This window comes from Xenopus laevis, chromosome 4S (assembly GCF_017654675.1).
Source record: "Xenopus laevis strain J_2021 chromosome 4S, Xenopus_laevis_v10.1, whole genome shotgun sequence".
Classification (NCBI taxonomy): domain Eukaryota; kingdom Metazoa; phylum Chordata; class Amphibia; order Anura; family Pipidae; genus Xenopus; species Xenopus laevis.
The window spans coordinates 101570890-101595534 of NC_054378.1; the positions used below are offsets into that span (position 1 = coordinate 101570890).

General features: G+C 39.2%; 1 protein-coding gene across 4 annotated transcripts in view; it reads right to left on the reverse strand.

Annotated features, from left to right (window-relative positions):
* Positions 1 to 24040, reverse strand: part of tmem184b.S (transmembrane protein 184B S homeolog) — a 47716-nt gene extending 23676 nt beyond the window's left edge. The window contains exons 1-4 of one of the 4 annotated variants that reach the window (XM_041561653.1): positions 23782 to 24040; positions 22716 to 22838; positions 15373 to 15455; positions 2794 to 3027 (exon numbers count right to left, since the gene is read on the reverse strand). In XM_041561653.1, coding sequence (XP_041417587.1) covers positions 2794 to 3021 — 228 coding nt within the window. In that variant the 5' untranslated portion in view covers positions 3022 to 3027; positions 15373 to 15455; positions 22716 to 22838; positions 23782 to 24040. Of the gene's footprint in view, positions 1 to 2793; positions 3028 to 15372; positions 15456 to 22715; positions 22839 to 23550; positions 23573 to 23781 lie in introns of those variants that run through there. The other 3 variants (XM_018261253.2, XM_018261255.2, XM_018261254.2) reach the window with 3 other exon arrangements.
* Between the last annotated feature and the right edge of the window lie 605 nt (positions 24041 to 24645).

The window sequence follows — 24645 nt, forward strand, 5'->3', positions numbered from 1 at the left end:
ATATATATATAGAGATATATATATAGAGATATATATATATATATATATATATATATATATATATATATATATAGAGATATATATATATATATATATAGAGATATATATATATATATATATATATATATATATATATATATAGAGATATATATATATATATATATATATATATAGAGATATATATATATATATATATATATATATATAGATATATATATATATATATATATATATATATATATATATATATAGAGATATATATATATATATATATATATATATAGAGATATATATATATATATATATATATATATAGAGATATATATATATATATATATAGAGATATATATATATATATATATATATATATATATAGATATATATATATATAGAGATATATATATATATATATATATAGAGATATATATAGAGATATATTATATATATATATAGAGATATATATATATATATATATATATATATATAGAGATAGAGATATATATAGAGATATATTATATATATATATATATATATATATATATATATATATATATATATATATATATATATATATATATATATATATATATATATATATATAGAGCTTTACAAATAATGTTATACATACATATATACATACATACATACATATACAGTATTTGGGATCATGTGTGGTGCAGTTTAGGAGGGAATCCCACCGAAGGAGTTTCCGTTTATCCTAATAACAATAGATGTAAGCGGTCATATTAATGTTTTTAAACAATCGACCATTTTCATTAAAAAAAAAACAAATTATTCTAAATCTTTTCCTACCTCAAGTAAAAGGTAAAAATAGGAGTTAAGTCTAATTCTCTGCTCCTATTCCTGTCAGTGGGAAGCATTAAATGGCAAGCAGCTGGTGTTTTGATAACTGCTACGAGTACTAGTACTGATCCTAACACCCCCTCGTGTGCCACAGCCCTCTGACATGGCAAGCATACCATACAAAAACAGTTCTTCATTTTCTGCTACATTTTATCTCATGGCATAGATCACTGGTTTTCCAAGTATGGTTAAAACAAATCTTAATTTTTACAGTTAGGAAAACAGAGCAAAGAGCAGGCTGCACTGCTTCAAAACACGGCATTAGGGGCAGCAGACAATTTATGCAACATGGAAATAACTGAATGAAGTGGAGAGATCCACTATGGCAGGTCATGCTGTTTAATACTAAAATAAATAGAACAGATTTCAGCAGTGAATGTGGTATAACACAAGAACACCTGTTGCTGAAGACCTATTGTGTTGCTAAAGTGACAGACATGGGTTACATGATACTGGGATGCACCTGTCTGAAATTCATTATACAGAGGTAAATTCAGCAAAGGCAACACAATAAACAACATTTGAATGAAGATGTGATCAGATAAACGGTTTATTGCAAAAAAAAAAATCCACTGGATAAAAACGATGATTCCCTTTCTTTTTCCCTTTTAGTCCAAGCAAAAAAATAAATAAACAACAAGAATCCTAGGTCACAACTGTTATAATGAATCACTAGTCCCATTATGCCTGCTTGGCCTTGCCCCAACTTGCCTGATGTGCCAAACCTTACCCTCAAGCCAACCAAACCCTGCACATTTTATTGGTAGAGTCAAACCTTTCCCAACCATCTTTCTTTGACCAAACACTTGATAGCATTGCCTCTCTCCCCTAATGGTGACCCTGCCCCTGGTTAAAGGGGTTGTTCACCTTCCAAACACTTTTTTTCCGTTCGGTTGTTTTTAGATTGTTCACAAGAAACAAAGACCTTTTTAATTGCTTTCCATATTTCATTGTTTTCTCAAAATTTAAGTTTAAGGGTCTGGCCACACGGCAGATTCGGGGAGATTAGTCACCAGGCGACAAATCTCCTCTTCTTCGCGGCGACTAGTCGCCTATAATTGCCTCACGAGGAAACTTCGGGCGACTTTGGAAAACAAAACGCTCCGAGTGCCTGCCCACAGGTGATTTTCAGATCGGGGAGATTGGTCGCCGCGAAAAAGAGATTTGTCACCTGGCGACTAATCTCCCCGAATCTGCCCGTGTGGCCAGACCCCTAAAGTTTAATGTTATTGTCTCTAGTGTTTCATTCTGGCAGCTCAGTGATCCAGGAGCATCTGAACTGTTACAATTTCCTACATTTAGTTGATACATTTCTCAGCAGTATCTGTGGAATATTGGCAACTATTGTATCGTCTAACAGCTGTGTTTAATAAAACACAGATATCACGGATAAAGATAACAAATGTATCAACTAAATGTATCAATTTAAAACAGTTCAGAGTCAGCGACCCCCCCTCCCAGAGCGGATTTAAAAAGTGAAAAATTCAACTTTACACTTCAATATTAGAAAAACGGTAGGAAAAAGTTTTTATTCTGGTGAACAATCTGAAACCAAAAGAACTGTAAAAAGTGTTTGAAGGTGAACAACTCCCTTAAGAAGATTTATTAATACTTTTCCTCAACCCAAAATGTATCTTCTGCAAGCAACCCAAGCATGCTGCTTGTACATTCCAAATTGCTGACTGATGGAGAGAGCAGGTGGAATTCACAAACTGCCTGAGAGTTGATACATATGATAGGTGATTAACCACTTAGTACAGTGAGCTACAAGCCATATAATCCTGTTCCTATAAAAAGAAGTATTATGTTATGATTATTAGCACTACTAAAGGGTTCCTTACATGTGATAAAAGTGCCATTTGTAGCCTCTGCCCTGTTTTCACTGCACGGTTAGAGATCACACACCGTATCGGGAGAAGGCATTCTTACCTGGTGGCAGGTGATAAGCAGGGCAGTCCAGACAAAGAAACCTGAGATGGCTTGAGCAGTAGTTGTCATAAGGAACGTGGGTTGTTCTAAGGTGAAAGGTTGTTCCTCCAGGGCTTTTGAGAAGTTTGGACCGGAAGTAGTTACTGTGCCAGTAATGGTGGCAGATGGATCCCTGGAGTCCATGCTTGCCTCCTGTTGTGATAGTTCACCCAAGTTGGACACTGCCATGGCAGCCTGTAAAGAAAAATATTAGAAAGGAAAATTAAAAGGAATTTTAAGTGCAGTATTCAAATATTATTATTAGCCAGGGTACAGTAGCCTTAGGATACAGACAAAAAAGGAGATTGGTTTCCCGCAATAAATCTTCACTACCATGGGCGACTAATCTTGACACATAACTGACACTACAGTATACACACAATTTAGTAATGATCCGAATCCAGGTTTCATTTTGGAATTCATCCAAATCTTTATGAATTTTGGAGGAAGTTTGAATCTAGTTTAGTAAACATATTAAAATTGAATATTGCATTTTACCTACAATTCTAAAAGAAGTAAATAAATCACAGCCAAAAACAAAAATTAGATCTGTAATTCGAATTTTCCCAAACTGGAACTTTCCATAATCAATTAAAAAAAATTTTTTGGTAACTAAATCCTGGTGAGCTTCAAGAGAAAAGGTGTATTCAAGTGAAAGGTGTATTTTCAACATTCATGCCAACATTAATTATAGAATTATTTTTAAAGCTTTAATAATCAGATTTTAGTTATTTTCCCCTTGATATAACACAAAGGAGTTTTAAAGGAATTGTTCAGTATAAAAATAAAGCTGGGTAAATAGATAGGCTGTGCAAAATAAAAAATGTTTCTAATATAGTTAGTTAGCCAAAAATGTAATGTATAAAGGCTGGAGTGACTGAATGTCTAACATAATGGCCAGAACACTACTTCCTGCTTTTCAGCTCTCTTGGTTTCCACTGATTGGTTACCATGCAGTAACCAATCAGTGACTTGAGGGGGGGGGGCATATGGGCCATAACACTTGCTTTTTAATCTGAGCTGAATGCTGAGAATTAATTGCAAACTCACTGAACAGTTATGTCCCATTCCCCCATTTGGGAGTCGGAGTGCTGAAAAGCAAGAAATTTTGTTCTGTTATAGATTACATTTTTGGCTAACTATATTAACAAAAATTTTTTTTATTTTGCACAACCTATCTACTTACCCATTTTTTTACATTTTTACAATGAACGGTTCATTTAAAGGGATACTGTCATGGGAAAAAAATTTTTTTAGCAAAATGAATCAGTTAATAGTGATGCTCCAGCAGAATTTGCACTGAAATCCCTTTCTCAAAAGAGCAAACAGATTTTTTTATATTCAATTTTGAAATCTGACATGGGGCTAGACATTTTGTCAATTTCCCAGCTTCCCCAAGTCATGTGACTTGTGCTCTGATAAACTTCAATCACTCTTTACTGCTGTACTGCAAGTTAGAGTGATATCACCCCCTCGCTTTTTCCCCCCAGCAGCCAAACAAAAGAACAATGGGAAGGTAACCAGATAGCAGCTCCCTAACACAAGATAACAGCTGCCTGGTAGATCTAAGAACAACACTCAATAGTAAAAACCCATGTCCCACTGAGATACATTCAGTTACATTGAGAAGGAAAAACAGCAGCCTGCCAGAAAGCATTTCTCTCCTAAAGTGCAGGCACAAGTCACATGACTGGGGGCAGCTGGGAAATTGACAAAATATCTAGCCCCATGTCAGATTTCAAAATTGAATATAAAAAAATCTGTTTGCTCTTTTGAGAAATGGATTTCAGTGTAGAATTCTGCTGGAGCAGCACTATTAACTGATGCATTTTGAAAAAAAAAAAAAAAAACATGTTTTCCGATTACAGGATCCCTTTAAGATGCTAGTATTTCATATATAAGAAAAATAACAATTTAATGAGATGGTGCAATTTTTTTTATCTTAAAAAAACAAATAAGGGTTTGCCTTCAGTTCTGCATATGGCCACATTTTTTGTGGAGCACTCAGTATGGTGCATATTCATTACAAATTTTAAATTTATAATTCAATAATTCAAAGCTTATTAAAGATTCTGTCACATTATACTGCAGCTCAGAGAGCAGGGTATTATGCAACAAATAAGCCATGTCAGAAGCAGCAGCTTCTATGACAGGTGTAACCACATTTTCTGCATGATGATATTGGATGACCCCTAAACCTAGCTTATCAAATGCTGCATACAGAGCATGTGCAGTGCCACTGGCAGGGGAAGGATGGCCTAACAATGGCCTAACAAGGGCAGCTGCTGTGGACAACTTTGAAGGCCCAGTTCATCACACATTAGTTCAGTTCATAAAAAAAAAAAAAAGTTTTTAACCATATACAGTTACCATATATAGTTAGCATTATAACAACTTTATTTTATTAAGCTTCCCTGGGCTTGTGTAGTGTAATGTATTTGCTGCAACATAAATGTCCATTCAACTTTAACTTACAGTCGTATGCAAATGAGCCAACGCAACTTCGCTCTGCATTCCTAATTAACGCTACTGAAACTTCGCCAGCGTTCAGCGCCCTGGACGCAACTTTGCATGTTAGTAAATTAGCGTTGTCTGAGCGCAATTTCGCCTGGCGAAGCGTTGCGCTGCCTGCAAAGCCGCCGCTGACACACCCTTCTGTGTAATGATTAACATTAAACTAGTATTACAGAGGGAAAATTACTAGAGCAGCATTTCTGAAATAATCAATGATCTAGAAAGGTCATTTACTCTTCAGCGATTACGGGAGGGATTCTCAGAGGAGTCTTTCTACATTCTATTAATTAATCCTTCTGAGATATATCTGAGGCTTTTAATGTGCTGGAGAACAGGATTGCAGGATTTGTATAATGGCAAGGACGTTCATTACAATAACAGTATTTTAATTCCAAGACCGAATATGCAGGGGATTACATTCAGCAAATGGCAGATTATCATACTTTCAGGATGAGATGTGCAACACTAAGAAATGGCAATGATAATGTCAAAAACTGCCCATGGATAGGCCCTTGGAAGGAAAGTGATTTGGTGTGGTTCCCAAATAAATTTTCATATTTATTGAGACAGGATTGCATGGATGCCTCTAAAGCAAACGGTTGGGGCATGCAAAGAAAGCATGCTAAGACTCATTTCATTTTTTTGAGGTGCATTAAAGGAACAGTTCAGTGTAAAAATAAAAAAAAACTGGGTAAATAGATGGGCTGTGCAAAATAAAAAAATGTTTTCAATATAGTTAGCCAAAAATGGCCCATGTGCCCCCCCCAAAGTCACTGATTGGTTACTGTCTGGAAACCAAAAGAGCTGAAAACCAAGAAGTAGTGTTCTGACTATTATGTTAGACATCCAGTCACTCCAGCCTTTATACATTACATTTTTGCCTAACTAAAGGTGACCATAGAAGCAAAGATTCGATCGTGGGAATCCTCGATTCGCACATCTGTCGTGCCCTGCCAATTGGTCATTCAGACGATCGGACAGGTTAGAAAATTTCTGTCGGCTGCCGATAATATCCCTGTGTGTATTGCCGATCTGACGATCTTCAGTGGGAGACTGTCACTAGCCTTTGTCAGACAGAACTTTCGTACGATTCCTGTAGGGGCAGAACATCGGCTGATCTGTTCTTTTACTACTTTATTTGATCTGAATGGTTAGTGGCAGGTCGGGAGATGGGGGAAGTCCGATGAGTACGAACGTTCGAACGATCAGATCTTTGCATCTATGGCCAGCTTAACTATATTGGAATTTTTTTTATTTTGTACAGCCTATTTATCCAGTTTTTATGTTTATAATTTAAACATTTTAATTTTTTCCCTTTTGTATCTGTCCAGAAGATATGTTAAATAAAGATGCCCACTTCAATATAGAAACACTATTAGTGCTTTTTAATTCAGTATTGGGAGATACTGTGTGTTATTATATGTGGTTATAATGTTATTGCCTGCTATGCTAGTCGATCACCCTGCACTAATCTGCCACTGGGAATCATTTATAATTATTTTGTGTACCTTTTTCCTCATCTTATTCCTTATTTCCAATGCATTTTGTGATTGACATCAATTAAATTATTGTTTGGCCCATGGTCATTGGTACTGCAAGTTATAAGCATGGTGGACCATGTTGCACTTCTTTATAACAGTGGTATTGTTCCTATTGTGATGTATATGTAATAAAGTAAAATAAAACTGTAAAAGGGTCATTTTATTGTACAGGTATGGGATCCATTATCTGGAAACCAGTTATGCAGAAAGTTCGGAATTACGGAAAGGCCGTCTCCCATACACTCTATTTTATTCAAATAATTTACATTTTTAAAAATAATTTCCCTTTTCTCTGTAATAATAAAACAGCACCTTGGACTTGATTCAAACCAAGATATAATTAATCCTTATCGGAAGCAGAACCAGCCTATTGGGTTTATCTGCGTTTTGTGTTGTTGTTGCTGGGTTTTTTTTCCAATTTCTGCTCTAAGTGCTTGCGTCTAAACTAAAATTCCAAAATCCCTTTTATATTACAATTATCTAATGACATCAAAAAGGAAAAGGACTGCAAGTTACTTGAAAAAACCATGTCTTGGTCTATTATATTTAATAAAATGCAAGCTTTAAGGCGAAGATATTATTAGACCGCATATTAACATGACGGCAGTTAGACCATGTCTCTTTTTAGATTTTATTTATAGAGTAGAAAAAGAAGATAGTGACAGGCGAGTGGCCACACAAACAAGGGAGACATGCTGCAGATGGCGGCTAAAGAAGAAAACAAAGAAAACAGACATTCGATTAGACTGGGGGAAGATCTGTGTAAGGTTTGCCAATGCAGCGGTAATGCACTGTTAATCCAGTAAATATCTAGGTTGCTTTAAAATGCAAATTATTTATAAAGAACACAGTTTTGAGGCACCTTTTATTTTTTCTTAGGTTGTTTTGTGCTAGATTTGTTAAGCTATATTTGCCAGTGCAAAGGAAGAAAAGAATAAAGTGTATTTTGCAGAATGCATTAAAGGAAGGTTTGGACACAAACACATGCATAAGCATTCAATTGCGCCACAGAAATGAGGCCACGCTTTCTCGCAGCATCCCCCTATAAACAGGCAGCTGTGACAGATTTTAGACGTTTCAATGGAACACAGCATGCGGAATTAAAGAAAAAGCCACCGGTCTTTGTCAGACTGATCTGGGATTGTCGGGTGAAACAATTGTGGGTCAAAACAAGAAAATACAAACAATTACTCGAGCAGAAACACACATTCTCTTTTGGTATCTGCAGTCTGCATTATGTATTACTCCATTCACTTGTTTATTTACAAATAAACACCAATTTACACTTTAATCGACTGAAGCAGGTTCCCACCCTACAAACATCTTTTTACGAGAAGGAGATTTGGTATTTATAACCATTGCTAAGTTGTTAGATGTTGTGTTAGCAAAACTATAGCTAAACAAAAGTTACTGTAATGAGAAAAGCCCATATAAATACAGATAGACAAGCAAACCCCGCCAAACTAGGACTATTCCCACATTAAGACAAAGTTGCCAACCTCCACTGATGAATGGGAACTGATGAATTATGGGCAATACGGGCTACTCAAGTCTTCCTGTTTAAAGGTGTACAATGGCATAAATAGCCCATCGTTCCAAACAGCACACCTTATTCAAAGCAAAAAAATTAATCAAACAGTATTTACATAAAATAAAAACACTGTATTCAGTTCCGCAGGGTCAGCAATAAGGAATTGTTCTTGGAAACCAACAAGCAATTGTTCTTGGAAACCAACCACAGGTACAGTGTAATATCAGCCAATTACAATGGCCGCCCACACTCACAAATCCATTTCCTGATCGAATCTCACACAACAGAATAATGGATCAGAAAAGGCAGGGGAGGAATATCACATTCCCAGCGTAGAAGAGACGAGGGGCACATTTATAATGTAAACAAGAGTCACAGATCACACTGTTCTTCACTACAGGACATCCAGCCTAAAAGCCAGTTAGGGTGATAATTTGAGAGAATACCAAGATATTACTTGTTTGCTGGCCTTAAAATTAGTGGAACTATGTCTGAATAGCTGATAAAGCAGAATATTTGTATCTTTCTAATTTTATTATAAGTTAACATGACCTCTGCAATGGCAATTGCTTCTATGTATAACTGGCTTTACATGGAAAAGATGAGACAGGATTGAGAATAAGAGAAGGGGCTAAATCACAGCCTGTACCTGATACAAGACACAACAAGTTACAGTAGGGTCATGTAGACATAAATCCCATTCAGTGCCTGTTTAAAGTGTGGCTGCCCCTCTAGAATGAACTACACCTAAAGAGTATGTCCCTGTGTTCAAAGTCTTCTAACAGAGTTCAATATTGTATATCAACATTTCATTATCTGATATGGAGCAGAATTAAGAGAATTTAAACCACAGAAGCATTTGTATGTTTACTAATAACATATAACTGCTAACTGTTTTTTTTCCCTTTTGTCTAGGCCTGCATGGTTTCATTTTAGCCCTAGTTTTCATCCTTTATTTATATAGAAGGCACATTACCCATTGCAGTCCTGGATTGTTACTGCACTGAATAGCCAGTTTCTAAAACTTAAATTGACTTTTGGCGGAGAGCCCAGAATGTCAGGTACACTTAGATACATTTGTTACAATTTAAGATAAGCAAAGAAACTATTGTAACTATTTAAGATAAGCAGGTCTCTTTGGGAAACTGTGATTTGCAGCTTAAGGGTCTGGCCTCACGGCCAGATTCTGGGAGATTAGTCGCCAGGCGACAAATCTCCTCTTCTTCGCGGAGACTAATCTCCCTGATCTGCCTTCCGCTGGCTAAAATGTAAATCGCCTGGGGCAGGCACACGGAACGCATCGTTTTCCGAAGTCAGCCGTAATTGCCTCACGAGGAAACTCTGGGCGACTTCGAAAAACAAAGTGCTCCGTGTGCCTGCCCCCAGGCAATTTATATTTTAGCTGGGGGAAGCAGATCGGGGAGATTAATCGCTGCAAAGATTTGTCGCCTGGCGACTAATCTCGCCAAATCTGCCAGTGAGGCCAGACCCTAAAGGGCAATTCACCTTCATTTGCAAAATTGTAAAACCTGACCCTTAAACCCCAGAAATGTGTTCATTTTACAAAATTAGGGGGCGTGGTCATAAAATTTACGTGGTCAAAATGTTGCTGCGCTGCTCGCGCCAAATCTTTTTGTCCCTCTTTCGATTTTCAAAATGTTGGGAGGTATGCAAACTTAAAGGGATACTGTCATGGGAAAACATGTTTTTTTCAAAAGGCATCAGTTAATAGTGCTACTCCAGCAGAATTCTGCACTGAAATCCATTTTTCAGAAGAGCAAACTGATTTTGTTATATTCAGTTTTGAAATCTGACATGGGGCTAGACATATTGTTAATTTCCCAGCTGCCCCCAGTCATGTGAGTTGTGCTCTGATAAACTTCAATCACTCTTTACTGCTGTACTGCAAGTTGGAGTGATATCACCCCTCCCCCCCCAGCAGTCTAACAACAGAACAATGGGAAGGTAATGAGATAGCAGCTCCCTGACACAAGATAATAGCTGCCTGGTAGCTCTTAGGGCTAGTCCACACGGGGAGATAGCCACGCGTTTGCGGTCGCGGCGACAAAGCGCCGCGCCAGTCGCCGCGACCGGCGCAGGCGACAGTTTTGTATGGGCGCCTATGTAAAAACGCCTGTGCTAACCACACGAGGCGATGCGCTTTTCAACAGTCGCCTGAAAATGCCTCGCCAGGCTTTTTCAGGCGACTGTTGAAAAGCGCATCGCCTCGTGTGGTTAGCACAGGCGTTTTTACATAGGCGCCCATACAAAACTGTCGCCTGCGCCGGTCGCGGCGCTTTGTCGCCGCGAACGCAAACGCGTGGCTATCTCCCCGTGTGGAATAGCCCTTAAAGAACAAGCCAAGTCCCACCGAGACTGATTCAGTTACATTAAGTAGGAGAAATAACAGCCTGCCAGAAAGTAGTTCCATCCTAAAGTGCAGGCACAAGTCACATGACTGGGCCAGCTGGGAAACTGACAATATGTCTAGCCCCATGTCAGAGATCAATAGTCATGGGAAAAAATTATAATTGTAGCATGTATGGCAACCTTAACATAGCATAACATAAGGTTTGTAGCATAAGTTTACAAAAATATATGGAGAATTTATTTCAGTAGCAATAAAATATACTGATTGACCCCAGTCTAACTTTATGCATTGCCTAGGGCAGCGTGTGTCTTCTGTATTCATGTGTGATATTAACTATATCCAACTGATACATCGGAATTGAAACAACTGGCAATCCCTAGAACCTATATCTTAAGCTGGCCACAGATGCAAACATAAAGTCACGCAAAAATATGTTTTGTATGAATTTTTTTTTCGTACGATCGTTCCGACATTTTTCATACCACAACGATCAGTCGATCGGACAGGTTAAAAAATTTCTGTCGGCTAACTATAATATCTCTGCATGTATTGCCTGATGATAAGAATGGGTGACTGTCACTATTTGTACAATTGTTGTCAAGGCCAGAACATTGTCTGATTTGTTTTTTTACTACAAGTATGGGACCTGGTATCCAGAATGCTCGGGACCTGGGGTTTACTAGAAAATCATGTAAACGTTAAATAAACCCAAGAGAGAGGTTTTGTTTCCAATAAGGCTTAATTATATCTTATTAGTTTATATCAAATACAAGCTACTGTTTTATTATTAGAGAGAAAAGGGAAATCATTTTTAAAAATTTGGATTACCGGTATTTCATTATAATGGAGTTTATGTGAGATGGTCAATCCGTAATTCGGAGCTTTCTGGATAATGGGTTTCCAGATAACGGATGCCATACCTGTACTTTATTTAATCTGAAGTTGCGGGTTGAAAGATTGCGACGTGCGATCGTTTGTCGGATATGAGGCAAAAATCTGGCCAGCTGTAGGCATGGGAGAGCACTCCTATTTTACAGTTCCCACAGATAAACATACACAGAATGAATGCAACGGCTAATCAGTATGAGATCTTCATAGAACAGTTTTTTTTAACAACAATATTTTTATTGACTGTTAAAATATTTTTTAGTACAATGTATATATCTGGTTCATAGAACAGCTTTACAAACATCAATGAAACTAAACACGGACACAGACATATAAGTCTGACAAAACAGCACCTCTCTTTGTATCACGTGCTAGCAATGCACAAGTTTGAGAAAAAAAAACCCCACAGCAAAACATACACCCTCCCCCAACTTTGACTTTTACCTGGGACCTGACCACACTGATGACACTTCATAGGGGCAAGTGCCTAATCACGATGGGTGGGGTTGGCAGGGTGAGGGGTGTCTGGGTTAAGTCAACAGGTCCACCAGTACTGGCATGACCCACCCAAACCAACGGTCTGCTTTTACATAGTATCATAGTAAGTTAGGTTGAAAAAGGACACACGTCCATCAAGTTCAACCTTTTAACTTTTTTGCCTAACTGCCAGTTTTGTGACCCTTTTGAGTCTCCTTGCGTCTGAAACCATGTCTCTCTACCACATACATCAAAGACACTACAGTCACTTTGCAAATATCTGCAGTGCAAGCCATGACAGCCAAAATGCTGCCCACCAAATATAAACCTGTAAAAGCACTTTTGGACAGTTAAAAATGTATATAAGAACACCAAGACTTGATTCATTCTGACCCCACATGATGCACGAAAGCGGAATGGTATGTAGCCCAACATGGACTCCCAGTGTGGTGTATAATTATGGTGGAAGTACGCTTCTACTGATAAAAACATGTTTGACACCTTTCGAAGAGTCGCATAGAGACATTTTTTTTGTTAAAGCTACCTATACTATACAGACAATACACAAAGAGATGTCTACTAGAGGAACTATATTCCAGGCTGGTCAGTCAAGTGCCTAATGACTCCTTCACATTCCATTAACTCTCTTTCTAATATCACACCGAATTCCTGAGGTGCCTGCCATTCTACATCTCGGAGAATCTGAAACATCAAACACTCTTCTCTCACTCACCATATATAAGTGGGAGACGCCATTAGGTAACCAAAACAAAGAGGCCAATTGATTCATTCACATAGTTAGAAATGCATGGCAGAAGTTCACAAGTTAATCATCCACCTTTTTATACCAGAAAAGAGACTGCTTGGTTACATTTCATAGATCCAAGACACACAACAGTTGAGGTTCAGGAAGTTGTAATTCATAATACCGTACACCTATATTTCCCTCCACTGGAAACAAAGGGAATGAATGTACTTGAATTGGTGGCTTGAGTCTACTCCAGTTTAAGAGAGAGACAGCACTAGGTAAAAAGATGATCCTTCAGGAAGCATTTTTTTTTTAATACAGAAGCTGCTGGATGGACAAAATTCATGAGATTACACCCTGATTTCAATAACTGAAAAGCCTACCTTTCTGGGTTCCTCTGTTGAAGGGCAAGTACGCCACATTAGTACCCTCTAAAAGTTGCACTGGGTGCCAGAACCTTTTTAAAAGCTTGTTTTGCTGATTTGATATTACAATAATCTTTATAACTCTATGCATCATAACCATTTGTATTTTTCTATGCTGCTGTTTATAGTCTAACATTAACTGAGTTGCTTATTCTGTATCGGTTGCATTATTACTGTACCCCACAGAAGAACATGCCCATATAATTGTACAGTTTAATCACACATTGACCAAACTGCACAAGATTTTACCCATATCTATACAATATAAACAGAAGAACATGTCTGGGGCTAACCATGCCTGGTAATGAATGACCTTAGGATAAAGTGAATCCATGCCTTTATCCATACTTTTTACAAGAGTCAATTTGACAAGTTGCAGACCTTCTCTTGTAAATGAGAAGTTCTAATGGTACTGCCATGGCCAAATTCTCACCGACTAGTTCATAGAGTACTGGTACTAAAAACAATTCGTCAATTCAGCGCTTCTAATAAGATTTATGCAGTCAATCAATTACAAGGCGCAGGGATTTTAACTCTTTCAGGGAACTTATACCACCCTTGGCGTCGCTCACCGTTTAAGGCTAGTGGCCCGGGTGCTGATAGCCCCGGACCCTGCACTGAAGTTCTACACAAACGTACGTCCCATCGGGCTCCCCATCGAAAAACATCAAGTTATTAGTAGGTAAATATATTTGCAGAGTCTTACCCTGTCCACGTGGTGACCTGGGTGCAGCCGCCCCGAGTCCGTCACAGAGGAGACGTTTTCACAGCACAACAGGTTTTGTAGTAGCGCACACCGGCACCCGAAGGAATCGCCCACACGAGGTTATGGTTAAAAAGGTATAACTTTATTTTCTCATCCGATCAAACATCTAGCGTCTGAGGTCTGACGCGTTACGTGGCTACGCACTTCCTCACCTTCGGGTGCCGGTGCGCTGCTACAAAACCTGTTGTACTGGTACTAAAAGACAAGTATTTACTAAGTCGCTTTAAAGGACAGTTGCATGTTTCAGGGTTAGCTCAGACATGGCTAAGACAATTTAAGCGGTCATAGCACTAGGAAGACTTAAGGTGGCCATACATGCACAGAAAATATCTTACAAAACTAATTTTCATACGATATTCAGTGCGTGTATTGCGGGTGATGAGCCGACCGATAATGGCAGAAGACTTGGATATTGGTCGGCTCTTCGGTCGGCCCAGGCGGAAAAGTTTGATCGGGCTCCTCTGAAAGCACCTGAACATTGGCCAGTTAGTGCTGAATCGGCAGATACAGGTAGAATTCTACTGTTTCTACCTGTATTTCTGATGTATAACTATATATCGTTTCAATTAGACAAACTCTGTTGTAGTCTACAAGTTACCAGAGTGAGAGCCAACCTTCCTTGGCACCACAGCTCTTTCAACATGTCAGTACATAATTAAGTATCAGTGTTAAAAAGTGTAACCGGCACACACTTGGGTGTACAAACATTTCTGTAACAAACATAGCTGCGTTTTTGTACTGAACAAGGGAAATTACAGAACTGGGGATGAAGGTTTTGCTTTCCAGATAGAAAGTTGAGGAATATTTATAGAACGGTGGAATACACATTTTATTGTAAGGATTATATAAAAAGAAAATTCCAGTCTAATGGTTCCCTGCATAAAAAAAAAAGTCACATTTAGCCTTCCATCGCAGTTGTGTGTTATTAATGTCAGTCAGTTCTGACTGCGTCAATCGATCCAGTATTCACACTTACAGACTCCTATTAAAGTTGGATGAGTACAAAATATGTGATCCAACACATCCTGAAGGGAGCAACGTGACACTGTGCCAATCCAGGATGGCAAATCCAATTTACAGTACTGAAACTCAGTTACACTGCAAATGGTAAAGCAATGCAGGTCTGAACAAGTCCCAAGGCTTCCACAATGGGAGGCTTTCCAGTAACGATTAAGAATTAAACCAGATGAAGAAAAATCTTCGCCAGTGGAGCAATGCACAGAAGAATGATGCCAACAGTGGTGCCCATTTATAAACAGTACCAGCAGGTTCTTCTTACCAACTCTTGAGTATCTTGCAGAAGCAGTCGACCTCTGCGAGATGAAACTAGTGACAGCCTTGGGGCTCTTGTCTCTTGGTGACCTGGTAAAGGCAATACTTTCTGCACTCACACATAAATGGGACATCAAAACAAGACAAAATCCATGATGCACTGTGAGAACTCTCACAGTGATATGGGGAGGATGTAGGTTGCCACCTTTTCTGGAAAAAAATACCAGCTTTACTATATTCTTGCCATTTTTTCTTATTAATAACATTTGCATCAAGCATCATTTTTACTGGCCAGGCCATGTGGCAACCGTAGGAGGAATCAGTAAGGCTTAAAAAGATGACATTGGTATCAAAGTTAAAAAATGAATAATATCTAAATATACTTCTATTAATTAAGGAATAATACAGACTAGAATGAGGATTTTAGAATTCAGCAACCATAAGACTTAAGTTTTTATTATACAGGTCTAAAGGTGACCATACATGGGCCAATAAAAGTTTAACCCTAACCGGAGCGAAAATTGGGCAGGCTTAAAATTCTCATCGGATCGAGGACCAGTTGGTTGATGTGGTCCTCGATCTCGCCGCCTGCATTCCTGGCCTTCTGATCCGATCTTTGGGCCCCAGGGCTCACGATCAGATCAGTCCAATATCGCTCACTCAAGGTGGGCAAATCTCTGTAAGATCCGCTTGTTTGGCAACCTCGCTAAACGAGCAGATCTACCCGTGAATGGCCAATTTAAGAATTCATTTAGGGAGATTCTTTGTTGAAAAAGGCTATTGAGGGAGAGGATTATTTATTTGTGAGACAACAGTTGGGGGTGACAAATGTCTAGATATAACATTGTTGGGGCAAAGCACTATTCAGGTAGAACATCTCTTTATTCAACAGGAATAATTGAGAATTTGCATCATATATAATATGTATGTAACGGTTATAAATTATAAACATAATTATATAATAATATATAATTATATGAAATTATATATAAATGTACTGTATTGACAGGATATGAGTAACTATATTGTTTCCAAAGTCAATTAGTTGCTGAGAAAGGAAGAGCTGCTGATTATTACTTTACAACTACGGTATTTAAAGCTATTAACAAGACATTTCAACAACTTGCTGTGAATTGTTTATCAATCACTAGCTTCATAGGGATAAAGGTATACAATAAACTTCCGTTATTTTTTTTTTTGTCTTCCTCAGTTCAAAGCAACACACAGCTGGCCTCTCAAATATGTTTCGTTTGAATATCTTTTCACCTATAAAAACAACAAAGCTGGTTTAAAGCATCCTGCCTAGTTCAATTGTGATACCATTAACCTCCCAGAAAGCAGGGATGTGAGACAAATTGCAGCCAAACTCAGACTGAATTGTTGTAACTAAACAAAGACTTTGTTTCCAGCCTGGTCACAGCCGATTGCCTTGTGCTTACACAAACGTGTGTAACTTATCCAGACTTGCTCCATATTACCTCCGAAGCAGCCAGGTAATAAAAAACCACTGAAAGGCCTTTTCAAGAATCTGCTGACAGGTGTGATCAAGTAATAGCAAATAAACAGCCAACTTGTCACTAGCAGTCCTGGAAGTGGTACAAAGAATAAACCAAATAACTGCAAAATGTAAACACTGTCTTATCCGAAGATCTCAGAGACAATTTGGTACAATGTAAAGTTCTTTCTGGGATTTCTCAAAAAAAAAGAAAAAAAAAAAAAAAAGAGAGAAAATAATGTATTTTTTTTACTGAATGTACTATACCAACCCAGCAGTTTAGAAGTTCTATACCTTTAAACTTGCCAAAGAATCAAGCTGCTGTTTGCCATACATTGGCCAATAAAAGCTACTGAGAGACAAGGTCACCAGCTTTTTGGCCCAGATATGGGGTCCATCTAAAGCTGGCCATAGACGCAAAGAGCTGATCGTACGAATCTCCATTTCGTACGATTTTAGGACCGTGTGTGAAGTGTCCCGAAAATTTCCGTGCCATGGTGATTGTAGAAAATTTCTGACGGTTAACGATAATATCTCTGCATGTATTGTATCAGTGGGACACTGTCATCAGCTTTTGTCAGACACAACTTTCGTACAATTGCTGTCAGGGGCAGAACATCATCTGATCTGTTCTTTTACTACTTTAATTGATCTGAATGGTTAGTGGCAGGTCGGGAGAACGTCCAATGTGAAGGTATATTTGCATGTTTATGTCCAGCTTTAGGGGCCCCCAACTGAAATCTGGCCAAAAATCATCCAGATGTCGATCGGCCAGTTTTAAAAATCCTGTTGGGCCAAGGAACACATTGGCTCTTAGATGTGGTCCTTGCCCACAGCCCGATATTGCCTACCTCGAGGGGGGTATAAAAGTTCCAAAAAAGATCTTTACATGTATGACCAGCTTTAGGGGGCATCAGAAATTATTAAAACAAGTGGGTTACATCTGTCATAGTAGCTGATGCTACAGGGCTGATTAGCATTTCATTCAGATTCACATTACATGGAAGCATAGAAACCAATGCAAGTATCATTAAGTGGTATAACTCTGCAAAATCAACAAGAATGCCTAAGTAGTTATTTCAATTCCAGAAAATACTTTTATTGCCCCATCTGCCTGGCAGCAGACCTGAAGGACACCTTTAGGCTGTCGGCGGCAGCACGAGTGGGTATGCATTTCTGTGTTGAAAGCTGCCCCATGTACCTGCACCTGGGCCAATGCAGTTACAAAGTTAAATCAGGTTGAAGACCAAAGTCCATCAAGTTCAACCACTGCAAATGAAGACCAATGTGCATACACTAACACCGACTCTTCCATACACTCACATAAACTACGGTATATATACCAATAGCTATACTTAATAGTTCTGGGTGCAGGCAGAGAAAAAGAAGGTGGCAGCACAGGGGGTGATTCTTGGCCTATATTTATCAGCAGGCTGAGAAATCTTACATTAGCCACTTCTGGCTTTGTATTAGGAGATTATAAAGCTAAAAAAATGATAAGGAAAGTTGTGACCTGCCTGAATAACAATGGCAGCATCAGAGAGACTAAAGCTAGCGCTACACGGGAGCCTGAAATCAGCCTCCTCCTACGCTGCCAGTAGCCTCCTCTCATTTTCGCATCCGGAACCATTGTGTTGGCTCCAGTGGAAACACTCACCTGATTTCAACAAAGAAACAGAAGACTACGAGTTTAGTGCAAAAATCCACTGTGTTTGTGCCGAAGCCAACACAATGGTTCAGGATGCAACATGGAGAGGAGGTTACTGCCCATGTAGGGCTGAAATTAATCTGTGTATTTCAGCAGGCTGATTTTGGCCCCTGTGTGGCACTAGCCTTAAACAGCAAGCTAAGCCGGTAGCACCTTTTTGAAAGTTTGTGGAAAAAGCAAAAGAAAATATAATTGTATATAAAGAGTGAAAAAAAATTAGCCAATAAACTTCCAACCCCCTGGTTAAACGGCTATAGGAACAGCACACAGAGCACAGGAACACAATGTACACAAACATTAACACTCAGGGCCATTCCCTGCCATGAGGTAAGGTGAGCCAGTTACAAGGGGCGGCAAAAAGCCACCACCTGTAACTAAGAGCCGAATTTCCGGTTTTTAAACTGGAACTTTGGCTCTGCTAGTGCAGAAAGCGCAGTACGCGATCTTGCGCTAGCGATGCAGCCCCTTTTGACCCGTTCCGACGCTAAACTTTTAAGCATGGAGCGGGAGAGGGGGCGGCATCAGTGTTGCAGCCTCAGGCAGCAGCAGCCCATGGATCGCCCCTGTTACATAGTTACATAGTTAAATTGGGTTGAAAAAAGACAAAGTCCATCAAGTTCAACCCCTCCAAATGAAAACCCAGCATCCATACACACACCCCTCCCTACTTTTAATTAAAATTCTATATACCCATATCTATACTAACTATAGAGTTTAGTATCACAATAGCCTTTGATACTATGTCTGTCCAAAAAATCATCCAAGCCATTCTTAAAGGCATTAACTGAATCAGCCATCACAACATCACCCGGCAGTGCATTCCACAACCTCACTGTCCTGACTGTGAAGAACCCTCTACGTTGCTTCAAATGAAAGTTCTTTTCTTCTAGTCTAAAGGGGAGGCCTCTGGTACGGTGATCCTCTTTATGGGTAAAAAGGTCCCCTGCCATTTGTCTATAATGTCCTCTGTTAACACTCACAAGGAAATATGAAAGGGAGTTAATATCACTTTAAATGTAAGATTCCCGGCACCTCAGAGGTGTAATGTTTCCCTCCAACTACTTACTGACAGAAGAGTCACACCTCTGGTTCTAAAAATGGAGGTTGTCTGTCTGTGCAGTGCCACAAAAAAAAAAACAAGCATTTGCAGCAATCAGGGACATTGTATCCTTCAATGACAACAGCCTAATTGAGAATCTTCCACACTTCAACAGAAGGCAAACCAACTGTACTTAAGGGACTAGCCAAGAAAGCACACTGGCATACACATATAATGGGAAACAAAATGTGCATAGGCAATGTATGCTTATGAATCTTCTTATGAAAGACAGAGTATACATATCAGAAGAAAAGCTTAAGTTTGTGGTAGGTTTCCAATCACTGCGTTTTTAGAAATATGTCCAAAAGAAAAATTAATAGCACAGGTTATTCTTCATGGGAAGCATCATTTGTGTATATATCTGTAACTTATGCATATAAATGTGTTTATACACGGGCAGATTTAAGCTAACAATTTGGCCCCTTTAGACCGATTTGGCAGCTTTTCTGCTCGTGTGTGGTGTCCTCTGACAGACCTACCCAGATGTCGATCGTACAGGTTTGATTTTCACATTGGATCGAGAGCAACATATGCATGTTATTGCAAACTTCATGGGTGGTTGTCCTGAGGGGGCAAATAATCAGACCAGCCTGATACTGCCCACCAAATCAGTAAAAGATAGCCAGCTGAAGAGGTAGCAGTCATGACCAGATCAGGAAAATTTAAAGCATAAATAAAATGCATGACAGCATTAAAGGAACAGTAACATCAAAAAATGAAAGTGTTTTAACGTAATAAAATATAATGCAGTGTTGCCCTGCACTGGTACAACTGCTGTGTTTGCTTCAGAAACACTACTATTGTTTATATAAATAAGCTGCTGTGTAGCAATGGGGGAAGCCATTCAAAGAAGAAAAGGCTCAGGTTACACAGCAGTTAGCAGATAAGCTCTGTAGAACATAATGATGTGATCAGTTATCCACTATTTAACATGTGCCATATAGCCAATTTTCAATTTCCGCCATTGCTACACAGCAGCTTGTTTATATGAACTACTAGTGTTTCTGAAGCAAACACATTATGACATGATATTTTCATTACTTTAAAACACTTTGATTGTTTGGTGTTACTGTTCCTTGAAGCCTTTGTTGGATCACCAGTATGACCCCCCCAAAAAAAAACAGATTCATGCAGCTATAAGCACAGAATCATAATGGCAAGTGTGCACTGATAAATATGCAGAATGGCTTCTCTTTTGGGAAACAATAAACAAATTAAAAACAGAAACATTTCTGAATATTTCTCTAAGGTTACACATGTGAAAATATGTAGCCGATAATTGTAGCTGGCTAAGGCTTTAAGCACACGGCAGATTCGGGGAGAATTAGTCGCCTGGCGATTAATCGCCTCTTCTTCAGGTGGCAATCCCGCCTTCCCCTGCTAAAATGAAAAAACGCCTGAGGCAATGCACTTGTGGGGCAACTTCAGGTGACTTCAGAAATCTAAGCGCCGCAAGTGCTTTGCCGCAGGCGTTTCTTCATTTTAGTAGGCGGAAGGCAAGGCAGTTCAGGGAGATTGTCTTCCCGAAGAAGAGGTGTTTAGTCACCAGGTGACCAAGTCTCCCCGAATCTGCCCGTGTGCTTAAAACCTAAAAACCCTTTTGACCCTTTCTCAAACAGAAACAGTTTCTGAATCAAAGCACTGCAATATAAATTAACTACATTAACTCTGACCAAAGTGTGTTTGTGTGAGAATGAGATAGGACCTTAGATTGTAAGCTCCACTGGGATAGGGACTGATGTATGATGCACAAGTCTGTATATAGTTTAGCAGATGTGTTGTACAAAACTAGAGTAGCCTAGCTTTGTCTAATTTGCCAAACACACTTCTCTCATTAGCCAGAATTACCTATCAAAGTGACAGTTCACATAATACCTTCACTGATAACGGTGTAACTTGTCAGAGACACTATAATTTAAGGCATATGATTTTGCAAAATACTAGTTGCACTTTTGCAGGCTAACAGCTCATTGCTTACCTATGGCACCTAATTGTTCCTGAAAATTGTTCCAGAACTTCCACAAACTCTGAAAAGCCATCAGCAAATTAAAACAAGACACACACACATATACTATATTATATACAGTATATACCGTATATATATATATACAAAAGGTAAAACTGGCACAATCAGGATTTGAAGATTATGCAAAAAAATAGATTCTATTTATTCTATTTTATTTATATATTATTCTATTTTTTGCATAACAAACAAACCCTGAGTGTGCCAGTTTTTACCTTTTACTTTACATATTTGTCACTTGGAAGACACTTGGGGAGTGCACCTATACAAATATATATATATATATATATATATATATATATATATATATATATATATATATATATATATATATATATATATATAAAATACAATTTGCGCCAATCTCAAAGACTTTCTGCAGTATCACTTTACATAAAATAAACAAGGGACTTGTGCACACAGTCACATATACATAAGATTAGGGTGGAAAAAAAAGAAAAACATGTGTAATGTGCACTGATCTAAACACTTGAAAAAGAGCCACCGCTCGAAACATGTTGTGTTAAATAAACTTGCAACACAGTATTTGCAGTTGTTTGAGCCTGATTGTCCACAACCTGAAAGAATTTGCAGCTACATAAGATTAGGGGGTGCCCAAAAGGTCAATTGTTATCTACCAGTTGATGTTAAATTGGTGACTAGTAGATGACAGCAGCCTATTACAGCCTACAAACATCAGCATTAGACCACCCTGTGTGGTTCTCCCCATTCAGATCTGTAAAACAATGGCTTTATATACTGGTGCTAATTTAAATAAACACGATCTTAGTTTGTTCCAAGTGCTACACAATGAAGTTATATTATCTAAGACACAGCAATGCTTGAGCTGGCATTCCTAGATGTGCCAACATGACCCCCCACATGGGCGGCTCTTGACTTGGTAAAGATATGCTCCATAGCTACTATGCTGCTTTATGATTAGCACATGTCCCTTTTCCAATTGCCATGCCCAGGTTAGTTTTCCCTTAGGAATCACTCCGTTTCTGCATCTCTGGAGGACTTACCTCTGTGAGTTAACAGCCAGTTACGATTACAAGATGATCACCATTGAAATCATCTCCCTGGTCTTCTGAACCCATGAAAGAATGAAAATGTATCTGCTCCTCAAATGCGGAATGTGTCCAGCTCTGAAGGGGACAAACATAACAGAAATGTCGGATGTATGAACTTTCTTATACATAAATATACACATATAATACACAAAAGCCATGAATATCTTGTAAAGTCTATCCTTATAAACAGTGACTAGTGATGTCATCTGTTATAAACGGTGAGTAGTGATGTCATTTTTGTCACATGACTCACTAAAACTTGTGTATTGTAATAAATAAAGTACCCCTTGTTGGAAAATAAGAGGATATCAGAAGTAACCTTGGAGTTCCATACCCTGTATAAAAGCACTTGGCCTTGTTGCTTTTATATGGTCAAGGAACTCATCTGTGACTTATATTTTACAAAAGGGGCTACTTTATTCACTATGTATTAGCTACTTCCAGATGATGCTTGACCAGTTAGACCCTTTTCTTGGGCTCCTGTACAATCCAATGATAGTGGGCCACCCTATAATTGGATTGTACAGGGGGCCCAAGAAAAGGCAGAGGTACTCTCATAGTTTTGAGGGGGTGTGGGGGAGGGGTGTAAGGCCATACCAAGGGTATGTTTGGAGGGGGGGGGCAATGGCACTTTGCAGAATTCAATGTAAATCACGTGAGAAGTACCAAGACATTTGTTGTCCATATAAAGGTAGAAGGCCACGGGATCATCCAGATATAGTAGGGGTTAGAGCATTGTTAAAAGCTGGAGAGCCACAGGTTGATTTCCCCAATACAGAATACCTACACAAGCCAGGGCTTCTAGGGCAACACACAGCAGATGACGTCACACAGACCCCAGCCTATCACCAGACAATGCGGGTACTTAAGCTCCCCGAACCCCCACATAAGGCAAGGAAGAGGTTGGTGCCAAAAACAGCCAATGGGTACGCAGCTCAGTGGCTTTTCCTATGATCACAAATGAGAGAAAGAGCAAAGCCGCCGTCGGCGGAATAGAAGGCTCCCGTGAAATCCCTACCTTATCCAGCACGACCCCGATGACAACTGTGAAAGTACTCCTACAGGTACAGCAGGGCGGGGTGCTGCGCCGAATGAGTCGCGGAGGTGCGGCGTATTGGTGCTATGAGGAGAAGTCTCCGGATCCGCTAACCCGCGCATGCGTTTTAGCCTTCTATCCTAACTCCTGCCTGGCTCTTGTTTGCATGGAGACGTCAGTGGGAGAGCCGAAGCCAGAAACGTCACCGAATGCCTGAAGTCTCCGCCCACAAATGCAAAGTGGGCGTGAAAAAGCAGTGACGTCAGCCACTTTTAAGCCGAAAAGGCACGTGGCCGGGTAGGCGGTGTAGTAGTATCGCATAGCAACGAGCTGAGTCTGGAGTGGGCGTGTGTACAGCTCAGGGTTGCCAGGTTGGTGGGTTTCAAGGCAAATTGGCCTACTAATTTATAGCCCAGGCGGGTTTTTAATGTACAAAGTAGCCAATGTACTGGTTGGGGCTACTTTCGAGGCCTGATTTGTATTTTTGAAACCAGCCAAAGTTTTTTCTTGTCCTAATGTGCCAAGCCTGTGCCTCCCAATGCATGTTGGCTAATGTCGTTTTTGTTTAACAATTTGCCAAGTTTAATGTGAGACTACAATACCCAGCATGCAATGGGACTGACTTGTGTAGAAGTCTCGAGTTCCCAGATTTTGGGCTCTGTACCCCCAGCCTCCTGTCACTCTCAAGCATTCTCACGGTTTCCGGTGACTTTCTTCAATTTTAGACAATTTTGGGGCAAAAATGTGCTGGCCACCATGTATAGATGTTGACCTGTTTTACCAATATTTATTGTAATTGTATAAGTATTAGGCCTTATGGGGCCCCTATACCTCCTGGGCCCCCTC